This window comes from Berghia stephanieae, chromosome 2 (genome assembly GCF_034508935.2).
Source record: "Berghia stephanieae isolate SIO BIC M18660-M18661 chromosome 2, UCSD_Bste_1.3, whole genome shotgun sequence".
NCBI lineage: Eukaryota > Metazoa > Mollusca > Gastropoda > Nudibranchia > Aeolidiidae > Berghia > Berghia stephanieae.
The window spans coordinates 111,314,779-111,327,278 of record NC_088361.1 but is presented as its reverse complement, the minus strand read 5'-3'; the positions used below and the strand labels follow the sequence as shown (position 1 = coordinate 111,327,278).

Below are 12,500 nucleotides of genomic sequence, written 5' to 3'. Positions count from 1 at the left end.
AATATACTTTGAGAAGTCCCAGGTTTGAGAGTTTTTGCCAAGATGAGGGTCATTTCTAGCCAGTTTTAAGTACGTTTCTTTAAAAGGATTACGACAGTTTGTGTGAGTTATTTTTAATTATTTATCTATTTATATATATTTATTATTTCTTGATTTCAGGTTCATGGATCTAGTTTTCAAATCTACTCAGAAGATGGAGTGAACATCAGAGCTGGATCTCGGAACAGGAATCTAGACGGAGAGGTCTCTTTCATTAGGTGCGATATCAAGAAACTTTTGAAGAAATACGAAGCAGCTGCTCTCAAAACATGGGACATTATTCACAGTGGGGAAAAGTGGGAGCAATATAGAGAAACTTCTACAGAATTTAAAGGCGATACAGATGATGACGGCGATGATGATCAGAGCTCGGAAAATTATAGTGACTTGGGTGAAATATGCCGAGTGAGAATTTATGGAGAGCTGTACGGAGGGGGAGGAATAAACTTGTCAGAAAAATCAGCGGCTCAGAAAGAGATCATCTACTGTGATGAATTTCGGTTTTACGTTTTCGGACTGACTATCAATAAGAAATGGGTGAATATTCAGGAATTGAATGATCTGTGCAAAGAGGCTGGTTTTCCTTACTACGCCAAGCCAGTGTGTGAACCGATGGCAACCATGGAAGACCTGAAGACGCACCTCCAGGATAGTGGGTTCATGAAATCGAGGTCTGCCCTGACTGAAAAGAATGATGATTTGAAGTGTAACATAGAAGGTTAGTTATGAAACGTTTAGATCAGTTTTCCCATCTTCCATCCACCATCCGTTTCTTCACACCCGCATCGGATATATCTATCAATGACAAATGAAATGAGATACTTTCCTTCCTGGGTGGGGTTCCTGACCTCCCATAGTGGGCAGGGAGGTACTTACTGTGTCTTCTATCTCCTTATATCTGTTTTCCAACCAGCTTTCTATCTTTGTCTTGGAATGAGATTACTTGGTTTTGTCCTGGCACTGGCCGGGTAGCCTGGCTGGGAGGGAAACAGTCAAATGTATAGTTTTAGGAGATGATATATTTTTCCTTGTAAATCATCTCTCTGTTATGCATTGTATTATGTTTTGTTTACATATTATATGATCTGTGAACATTTGAGTGTATTCTTCTTTTGGGGACGTGTGTTTGTGTCTAGATGAGACTTTTAGGTGATCTCAAACTAAGTACTTTGATAGTGTTCTCTTGGAATCTACATCTGTTTCCTATTTGAACCACTTCCCCTTTGTCGTACCTTTTCTTGGGTACGTTAATTGTAATTCTAGAACTTTTTACTATCCCATTTTCTTCCTTTTTACTGGCGCTTATATGACCTTGATGTGTTTCAAGCGCCGTAAAACCCTTAAAAACAAAACAAAAAAAAAAAACAAAAAAAAAAACACATACTTTCTTTCAATTTTAAATGATTGTGAATTTGAACACATTTAATCGCCCATTGCGTCAAATCTGCCATGCTCATAAAAAAAAAAAAACAACTTATAATAAAACAAAATACTTTAAAATATCGGCCCAAGGACTCGTCCTTCAAATCTCGATCGATTAAAATGACCCTGATCTTGTCACAAACTCTCAATCTTGGGACTTCGGAAAGTCCAAGGTTTCAGAGTTTATGACAAGATGACGATACATATTAATCGATCGATATTTGAAGGATGGGCTTTCAAGCCTAGATTTTAAATGTGCGATGTTTCCCCCTCTCAATCTAGTGTAGAAATGGTATTATGCCCGAGTGGTTTAGATGGTGAAAATTTAATTTATGTTAAAATATATATGACACGTGTTAAGCACATGTGTTTGGTTGGAGACTATGAATGTATTACAGTTTAATTTTGATAACGCCAACACCTCCGGACCAGAAAGATTGTTTGACTTTATGCATTATCAACGATAAACCCTTATATTAAAAAAAAGAAAGACCAATAAAATTTGGAACCAACAAGAGGTGTTGACTTTAAGCAGAAATTGATTATAGGAGTGTTGACCTTCTATTGTGGTCTTTTTAAGTGCTAGAACTAAAATGATCAAAGTTGAGAATTTCTCTAGCTCTACTCATACTAAATATTTGCAAAGATAATAATTGTCATTCAAACATTAATTTTTTGACAATTTTGAGAATACATATTATGATGAAACAAACACCCTACAAATGCGCACAAACTCAATCACAGATACATTTACATTTATACACGAACACACACACATACTATACTTACACCAATATTACTCACTAACATTAGTAAAATTTACATTAATGTTACTATATTATCTCAACACGATAAATAAAGGGAACATATTTTCATTTTAAAATACTCTTCACAAGCTTTGAGTAGGGTTGACGGCTTATCAGTGTATGTGTGAGCAGGACGAGTGGGTATCGAGGTTATGCTATAATATTTTCTAACTTTGTTCCTTTCTTTTATCACAGGAGTGGTGATGACTCCCTTGAAAAGACCAGATTACAAACTACACGCCGTCAAATTTCTTGCTGAAGCTTTTCTTGACGTAAAAGATGAAAATTTCGGCAAGACCAAGACAGTCCAGTACTGCACCAAACAACGTTATCACAGCGTCATCAGCAAACTGGACATTCATGAACGAAATGACACGAAACTGGTCGTCAATATGTACATTGATGACATCATCAAAGAAATGGAAAATAAGAAGGTTCATTATAAAATGAAGGAAAAGTGGGCGAAGAATGTTTTAGAATGGTTGGCTGAGGATGAATATAACGCAGATCCAGAGGTGCTACAGGAAATAGTCAGTGCAGGAGTTGGTGAGAAGAGGCAACAGGAAGGAAAGGGTGCAGGTGGTGGTGAGAAGAGGCAACAGGAAGGAAAGGGTGCCGGTGGTGGTGAGAAGAGGCAACAGGAAGGAAAGGGTGCAGTTGGTGGTGAGAAGAGGCAACAGGAAGGAAAGGTTGCAGTTGGTGGTGAGAAGAGGCAACAGGAAGGAAAGGGTGCAGTTGGTGGTGAGAAGAGGCAACAGGAAGGAAAGCAGAAGAAGAAGAAAGGGAAATACCAGGAAAGACCAAAACAAGAGGTACCATATTTTGATGATGAAGAGTCAATGTATGCAAGTTTTTATACTTTACTCCACGAGTAGGTATACATAGCGAAACAATATTTAATGACCATATGTTTGGAATCATTAATCCGGAAGTAAAGTCAAGTATTTTCACCAGTGTTTACTTCCTTTTTCAAAGTGAAACAAGACCAATTTCAGATTGGTAGCCATATTGAATCCAAATGATTTCTGTGTCTTTTTTCTCTCACCATTGGACATTTTTATCAACTGGAATACAATGTCTAACCCACAACCAGGCCCTTCTGGCCCGCAAAGCCGCAGTAAAAATAGTAGGAACAGAAGGAACACTTTTGACCTATTAAAAAAGAAATTCCCTTTATTCATCCCATAGGGTAAATTTGTCTTTAGGCTCTATTTTTAAGTCTCTGTCAATGTTTCACATTTATTTGATATAGGTGTTTTTAAAAAATATTTTTTTCTTCTTTCGAATAATAACTGACAGTGTTTCTGTTTGTTTGTATGTGTGTGTGTGTGTGTGCGGGTGGATGGATGGACTTGGATGGGCAAATGTGTGTTGTGTGTGTGTGTGTGTGTGTGTGTGTGTGTGTGTGTGCATGTTAGTGATATTATAGATTTTTATTCTGTGAAGCGCATATAGCATGATCTAGTCATGGTTATGCTATATACAAGTGCTAGATTATTATTATTATTATTATTATTATTATTATTATTATTATTATTATTATTATTATTATTATTATTATTATTATTTTATTTCATTTATGTTCTACCAAATTTTGTTGTTGTTTTTTTTTTTTTTGTTTGTTTTTTTTTTGGGGGGGGGGGTGGGTTGTTTTTTTCTTGTTTTGTTTTTTTCTCGTTTTTTGTTGTTTTTTTTTTTTTTTTGTTTTGTTTTTGTGAAAGTCTAAGAATGAATGTATTTGAACCTGTTGTACTATGATGTGATCAATTAGGTTTTAATTGTAATAAATACTTCCATTTTTATATAAAATGCACTCATATATATCACTTGAATAAACAAAGGTGCTAACTCTGGTTAATTATACTTTTAATATAATGACAATGATTATGTAATAATACTTCAAGTTATATATAATACGAACACATGTATCTCTTAAATATATTAAGATTACTAGTATTACTGTGATAAATTAATTTAATCATGTAATAAAATAGCAATGACTATGAAAATTTTTGTTTTCTATTTTTGTAGGAAATACTACTCTTAAATCAAAGCCCTATCTCCACTGAGTAAAAATCTTTTTGAATTTTGGAAATCCATTAATATATAACAAAGTTATGCAGCTTCAAAGATGTCATTTATTTGGATGACTCACAAAGAGAAAAAAATTCGGAAAATATGGGACGCTTTTTCTGCGTTTTATTCTGGTTTGTGACTGTATCTCGCTTAATACGTGGAATAAGATATTAAAACTTGGCAATTTTATGGCAAAATTATCAGAAAATATGATGAAGACATTAGAAAAGTTCTAACTTGTATAGTTTTAGAGCTGTATGGCTAGGGTCAACTATATTTTTGTTTTAAAATATACATAATATTGATCATTTGGAACTTTTCCGAAGTGTAATTTTGTCTACAACACATACAAATCAAACGAAAAATGCCTGCTAAATCAATCAGTCCCGTGAGACCATGGCTTAGGCTATGTTTTTTCTAGTATTTATTTGAGAGAGAGAGAGAGAGAGAGAGAGAGAGAGAGAGAGAGAGAGAGAGAGAGAGAGAGAGAGAGAGAGAGAGAGAGAGAGAGGAGAGAGAGTTAATCTACTATCCCTATGACATAACAATGAAACAATGCCTTAATTTTTTAAAAAGCGCGCGAGGATTTGTGTCGTCAGTCACCGCGAACAAGTTGCCAGATGGCCACGTGTGTGGCCAAATATATAATTTTGCTTCTTTTATTACATTTTATTCGTCTATTCTTGTCTCATTGACATTTATCCTAGTCTATTCAATTTTCTGTTTGTTAAGATTTAGTTCATTTTAAGTGGGTCAGTCTTAATAGTGAAAGCCATATGATTTTCTATTTAGCAACTTTTGAAGTCGAATTTGGTCAGGTTAAAGTCTTGCCACCTGGCAGCCTTGCCTCGCTCACGTCATTTTTGCGTCGCGCGATGGTGGATATTTTCATTCATTGAAATGCAAATTGGGTTGATGTTTTGTGAGAATACGGGAAAAGTACTTATCATAATCCAATGAAATTTGAAATATAAATAGAAGAAATGTGCATATATAACCCTATGATCGACAAAATCTCTCCTCATTGTAATTTTAGAAATATTGAACTCCAAAGAGTAAAAATATATTTTTAACGGTCTTCTGGTAATTGTACAAGTTTTGTCGCTTGACATAAACTAATATGACCTCTTTCTAACTGTGTGCCAACTTTCAGTCTTATTCATCGATAAACAGCTTAGTTATTAATTTTTTTAAATAGCATGTACGGAACGGCTTCGTCCCATATTTTGTCGCGAATTTGGGCACTTCGTGAGCGAAAAAGAGGCCCAAAGATTTGTGCGGGATAGTCATTGCTAAATAAAATACTTCAATTTTTATATAGATAGAATGCTGATGACGTCACGCAATGACCTACTTTAGTTCCGGATGGCAAAAGAACTTGGCTGGCTTGTAAACATTGATGTGAAACAAGCTCTTGTCCAATTTTTTAAACGTGAAAAAATGCCAAATAACTGCATAATCATCGGATGCACTAGAAGACAGGGTCGAGATGGAGTCAAAATGTTCAGGTTCCCATCCATTAGGAAGACGAAGGACCCAAAAATAATAAATTTAACCCAGCGGAGACAGTACAGCGGTTATGGCAGCGATCAGAAGAAAGGGATTTGGCGATGGATCAAACTCAAATCTAACTTGCAGCCACCGAGTTTGCAATGATCATTTTGTTAAAGGTAAGAATTGATGGATAAATTAAAATCTTAAATATTATATATACGATATGAATTAATTTTAATTATTGTGAACAAAGCAAGTTTACTTCGCTCCAACATCATCATGTAGCCATTGTGGGCCATAGCATGTCACGGAGTTGGCGGCAACCGACCAAGGTCCTTGCCTTAATTTCTGACGTTGCAAGTTTATGATTTAGTAAATATGTGGTTTTTTTTTCTTTTTCATGGAAGAGAAATCAAATCAAAAATTTCAAACTCGGTGGTCTAACAAAATCTACGGAGAGATTTTTCACCGATGTGACTTTTCTATGCGAAACTCCGAAGTTGGAGAAATCATCTGACTCATCTCAGACTCAGATGTAATCTGTAGTCTGTAGGCGGTCTAGAAGGAATCATTTTAATTTTTTTGGTCCATACACGGTCCGGATGGATGATCTTTTATTTGTTGTGTTTAGTTATCAGATAGGACCATGAATATTTCATGCATTTCTCGTGCAACTTACTCTGAATCAAAATCAAAACCAAATGCCTCATTACCGATAGGGCTACTTTCGTTTTCAAGCTTTGGCTTTTATGAGATGAGGAAGTCTTTCACTGTTGTTCTGGTCATTCATTTTAGAATTATAATGTTCCAGTTTATAAACTTATGCTTTGTCAAGATTATTTTATTGTGCATTTTTAAAACATGTTCTCCATTTGAAGAAATATTAAAAGTAAGGTTGCGTTTTTCTTAAGTTTTTTTTTTTTCCGTTCCTCCGTCGGTGGTGTATTGTAAAGTAACACAAACAAACTGCTTTTCTACACCGCTGTTGGACATGTAAATGCTAGTTTTTGACAGAAGTTTAACACGCTGCTTAGTGATTGCCAGTGTCAGTTTATAATGATAGTAATGGTTATTTTTTTACTGACAAAAATAAATATTATTATTATTATTATTTTAAATTTTAATCCAAAGAAAGAAACAATTGACCTCTATCAATCCACTAAAATAACTTTTCATAATTTTCATAGTTAGAAATTAATTTTAACTCAAGGTGAGGATTATTAGTTATAATGTTTCGTATAGTCATTGAATTAGGGCCTTCATATGGAATTTTCCCCAAATATGACAATAATAATAATAAAATAATTTCAATTTAAAAAAAATTGTCCTTTGGGATCCCGATACTTTCATTGCAGCTATGTGGTATAGTTATCACCGTCATTTTGGAAGGATTAGGGTTCCAGACCCGTTCTGAGCAGTTGAGTCATTGGGAAAGGAACTTTATTCACATTATCTCACCATACTCAGGCATAAATTGGGTAACTGGCTTTTAACATAGGCCTGTAAATTTGCCGGCATTTCTGGCAATTTCGCTCTGCCGGAACAAAAAATTAATTAAAATACTTTTTCATTTTGTTTAACAGCCTATTGAATTGGTAAAATTCTAAGAAAATATTCTGGGAAATGGGGATTTTTGCTCATGTTATTGAAAAAGCTTCGGCTCGAGGATTTTCAGGCAAGTTTTTCAGGGGGCAGATGCAGGCCTGTTAAACAGCATTGTCTCTTTCCGGAAAAAATGTAATATCGCCTAACAAGCGTCATGTCTCGACCTGCATGTAAAGTCTTGCTGTTGGCTATAAACCCATTGCAAAGCGCTTTGAACAAATTTTCATTTAATGGAAATTGCACTATATAATTGTTCTACCCTTGTTCTAATTTGACAAAGCTTGATGTAAATTTAACGGAAAGCTTAAGGATTGTAAAAAAAAATAATTAAAAAATTGAGCTTTATATTATAGCGCAATATCCACTAAATGTGCTCAAAGTGCTTTACAAGGGGTCCCTGGTCAACAGCAACATTTAACATGTAGAACGGGACATGACGCCTTTTAGGGGACGCTACAATTTTTCGGACAAAGAAAACGCTGTAAACGACCAGGTATTCATTTTACACCTGAGTACGGTGAGAGCATGTGAATAAAGAGCCTTTTCCAAAGACTCAACTATGCGCCGAGCGCGAGGCTCGAACCCTTGACCTTCCGATCCAAAATCGAGTGTCATACCACTAGACCACATAGCCACACAAGGACCAGGACCAGATTGTAATAGGCAAGAAATGACGTAATATATTTCAACAATCAATTTTTTGCCTTTACAGGAAGGCCAGCATCACTGCTGGATGAAACTGATCCTGATTGGGTTCCAACGTTAAAGCTTGGACATGGGGCAGAGAAAAAAACAGACCATTACTCATGTCTTAAAGATAGGAACAAACGCAATGACTGCAGGCAGCAACGGCTCTAGTTGAACAATCAACAATTGGAGAAAATAGCTCAATCATTGACCATGTAAATGTAAGTGTATTGATTGTATCTGTTTAAAACAATATTTATGTAGGCATGATATCTCTTCCTACATGTTAATGTTAATGTTTCTGTTGGCTTGGGATATCTTGTAGAGTGCTTTGGGTGGATATTGCATGCGCTATATAAAAGCAGATCTCGCTCTCAGAAAATTTAATAGGTCCAAATCAAGCAATTTTTTTTTTTTGGGGGGGGGGGGGGGGGGTAAAAAGTGAGGTTAGCAACGTTTTTGCCGTTCATTACACTTTAAGGTCATTGCATTGCCAGTTGAAAGAAAGTTGAATAGAGAGTGAAAAGATTGTAGATCTATGCACATAACAATAGACAAAGGACACAAAATCATATTTCATATTGCAAAGTTAAGACACAAATCTATGACTATGAGGAAAGTAATAAGACAAAGGGGAATAGAGCACATATAAAGTGACTTCATTTGCTCATAAGGTATGTAAGGAATGCCTGTCCGGTGAGCCAGTAATGAAGTCAAAAGTTTGTCCAAATTGTTGGTGCAAGAACTGACATCAAGAGAAGTTTTTTTTCAAATAACCAGACTGTACAAAAGCTTACATGGTTGAGTTTTAAGACTTTTAACTTCAGAGATAATAAATAACTGAACAAAAAACATCACTTCATGTGAATCAAAAGCTTTGTCTTTATTATGTTGATTAATTTTGTTTTATTTAATGAATGGACAATGACAATTAATAAAAGAGGAAGATCCATTAAATTTGAGGACAATGAAATTAATACTATTGTGAGCATGTCCTTCTATGCTATGGATAGGTTGCCTTTTAGGATAGTTCATACACAATTAGAAAATTCTGAAGGTTTTTTGTCTTTGACTATAGCGTAACAAATTTTAAAAATATAGATTCTCTTTATTCACCTCTAGGGAAAATTTGTCTTTGGAGTCTATTCTAAAGGGAGACTGAAATAACCCAGGCATTGCCGCAACACAGCGCCAAAACTGAGCTAGGGCTGAGGTGACTTGCTCAAGGCCACACAACGTAGTGACAAAGTGTTCTTATGATGAGATAGATAGAATTAAATGAGTTCACCCATATTGATTTATTCCTCAATTATTAAGATCTGGGAGGAAATGTTTTATTAACCTTAAATTTAAATTATGCCGCTTAAGCTAAACGAATATATTAATATTATAGTCTACATGTTATTTTTACAAGCCAATTGTCATTTCATTGTGGTAAAAGGCAATCTGCACAAATCAGCAGAATGACCAATCAAACGTTTTTTTACAGAAGCATGTATTCCCTATGTATGTACAAAATACACACGCTGGCAACAAATTAAATTTAAAAAATAATAAATTATATGGCATAAAAGAAAAAACAAACATTCCCAGAAATGTAAAATATTATGGGCTAAGTTTGTCCATTTTTATTGGTTATAGCTAGCAGTATCTACAAGAAGTTGATGGTTAGGTGCAGCGCTTGTAACACTCAATGGAATTTCCCGTGTAGAGAAAACATATGTGTGTTTTTTGTATACTGGTGTAGGAAATACAGTTCTTATTTTTGTTTCTTTTTTTGGCGAAGGCCAATAATTGCCCGAACATTACATACAGCAGATTTTCTGAGCATACAGTTTGATTCCACAGGTGATAGAATTACATTTAGTTTTTAAAATATTTGCGTGTTACTTGTAGAGTTTGTAAATAAATAGTTTTAGAATTTTTAGGTTTGCCAGTAATTTTGTGCTCGATGATAAATATTTAACATTTGCTGTACGGAGCAATGGTGATCCACAACTCTATTTTTTAAAAGAATAGATTTCCACATAAATATGCCAAACCATTTTGGAATTCATCATAAGGTTCAGGCACTATTGGCATTTGAAATTGAAGTCAAAGAAAAACTTTAAAAAAAATTATTTTGACCTGTAAAATGAATGACTTGCGTATTTGAGGAAATGGGGCTTAAGTTTTCTTTGTTTTCAAACATATTAAAATTAAAATTCCCAGTGACACGATAGACGCCAGAGGCGGTAGTTCAATAATGTACTATTTGCTCTATATATTAACTTAATCTTGGTATTTCTTTTACAGGATTGTGAAGACAGACATTTCAGGCTCCCATCTTGATGCTGAGCAGAAAGCACTTGTCGACACACAGAGTCCACTATAACCCAATTTTTGGGAATGGCGAACCTGAAACGAAAAGAAAGCAGTCAGACTTTTTATTCATTCTTTTCCAATAATGCTTGATTTTATATACCTTTGTAATCCTTTTCATTCTTTTCATTATTAGACTAATACATCTGTTAAATTTTTACTTTTGCCCGAAATGTTTGTGAAAAAATTGTACTAGTTGGAGTATAACTACTAGTAGTAGTAGTATTACTTCTGTTACCATTATTATATGTTCTGCAATAATATTCAAAACCTAATAATATTTTTGAATTGGCAAATAAATAGAAATCCATTGTATATTTATGAAGTTGGAGCACAATAAAGAAAATAAAGTACTGTAATGACTTTTTTAAAAATTTGTTTTATCCGTTGCTTTTGCAATTTGATGGTGAATGCTTGACTGAGTTCTCATTTTTCTACCCTGGGTGTGGGGTCATTGACCTTCCATTGTGGGCAAGGTCATTATTGCTTTCTTCACCCCCCTATGTCTGTATTCCTTTTTCAGGTAGCTTTCTATCTTTGTTTTGGAATAAGATTACATGCTTTTTTCCCCTGTCCTTAGATGAGAGGGTGACAAATGGATGTAAATTTATTTTGTAAATTTATAATTAACATTTTATAAACAATAGACTGGGTGGGGTCTTTGACTTCCCATGGTGGCAAGAGGTCATGCTATGTCCTCTATCCCTTATATTGTTTTCCAAGTCTCTTTATGTCCTTGTCTTGGAATGAGATGACTTGGTTTTGTCCTTTCGACTGCCGGAGTCATTGGCTGAGAGGGAAACAGTCAAATGAATATTGTTGGTTTTGGGAAAAAAAATTATTTTGTCTTGTAAATCAGTTCGCGTAAATTTTTTTATTATATTATATATATGTGTGTATATATAATATGGGGGGCGAAGTGGCCGGGTGGTTAAGGCATTGCACTGTGATCCGGATGACCCAGGTTCGAGCCCCGCTTCAGGCACTTTCGTTTTTTTTTTCCTTGAGCAAGATTATTAACCCCCAATTTGCTCACTTGGACAACATGGGTGATTCCCGTTGACATCAGACATCTTGTTTGATGAGTTATCTATATTCCTTCGTGGAATGCCTAGGCGACGATATCTTATGATATCGCGGCGCAAAAGGCATAACGTAACTTAATATAATATAATAAAAAAATAATACGCGAACGTTTGAGTGTATTCCTCTTAGGGGGGACCTGTGCTTGTGTCAGGATGAGACTTTTGGGTGTTATCAGACTTAGTACACTGATAGCATTCTCTTGGAATCTACATTTGTTCCTCTTTGTCTTACTTTTCTTGTGTGCTTTTAATTGTAAATCTGGAAATTTTTACAATCCCATTTTATTCCTTTTTACTGGTGCTGAAATGCGTCGCAAGTGCAGTAAAACCCTTAAATCAAACATAAACATTTGAGTGTATTCCGTCTCTGGATTGAACTGTTAGGCGATCTCAAAACTAAGCACATTAATAATTTTGATCTACTTCTGCTCCGTATTTGATCCAAGCCCATTTTTCTTACTACGTATTTCGCAACAGCTTTTAATTGTGCTGAAAATGACCTAATAGTGTCGCAAGCACCGAAAGTAGTCCATCAGAACCATTAGGTCTATAGAGCCAGATTTCATCCCAGTTTCTATAGTGTGAAAATAATAACTTGTTACCCTTCGAATAGGGCTCTTTTCTATTGCCAAATTACTGCTGGGTGTACAAAAAAAAAGAAAGGGGAGGGGGTGGGGTCTTAACTTCATCTAGGATATATCTCGGTCTCTATGATTGTGAAATGGGTGCGCTACCAACTGAGTTAACGGGACTGCCATGAGTCGCATAACCATTTAAACGTTTATGTCCGAACACACTGACTGAGCAAATGTGAGTAAAGAGGCTTTTCCAAGGACTCGACTGAGTCTCCCATAGTAGAACTTGAACCTATTAAAGAAGTTTCTTATTTCTTTTTTTTTTTAAGTTATTCATATTCTAGTTCAAG

The 12,500-nt window shown here is 35.1% G+C and overlaps 1 protein-coding gene and 2 long non-coding RNA genes across 8 annotated transcripts in view; 2 read left to right on the top strand and 1 right to left on the bottom strand.

The window, feature by feature from the left end:
* Positions 1-3,851, top strand: part of LOC144966247 (uncharacterized) — a 21,314-nt gene extending 17,463 nt beyond the window's left edge. The window contains exons 3-4 of the mRNA XM_078902433.1: positions 160-757; positions 2,463-3,851. Of these exons, the coding sequence (XP_078758559.1) occupies positions 160-757; positions 2,463-3,142 (1,278 nt within the window). The 3' untranslated portion in view covers positions 3,143-3,851. The remainder of the gene's footprint in view (positions 1-159; positions 758-2,462) is intronic.
* A 1,698-nt stretch (positions 3,852-5,549) lies between these two features.
* On the top strand, positions 5,550-10,864 carry LOC144966237 (uncharacterized). 6 transcript variants are annotated; one of them, XR_013644176.1, is made up of 3 exons: positions 5,550-6,013; positions 8,155-8,350; positions 10,425-10,864. It is a non-coding gene; the product is annotated as an uncharacterized LOC144966237 (long non-coding RNA). The 6 variants fall into 6 exon arrangements; XR_013644180.1 differs by lacking the exon at positions 5,550-6,013 and adding an exon at positions 6,040-6,209; XR_013644179.1 differs by lacking the exon at positions 5,550-6,013 and adding an exon at positions 6,230-6,422.
* The window catches only part of LOC144966238 (uncharacterized), a 4,384-nt gene continuing 1,567 nt past the window's right edge, over positions 9,684-12,500 (bottom strand). Inside the window, exon 3 of the long non-coding RNA XR_013644182.1 lies at positions 9,684-10,526. This is a non-coding gene — a long non-coding RNA (uncharacterized LOC144966238). The remainder of the gene's footprint in view (positions 10,527-12,500) is intronic.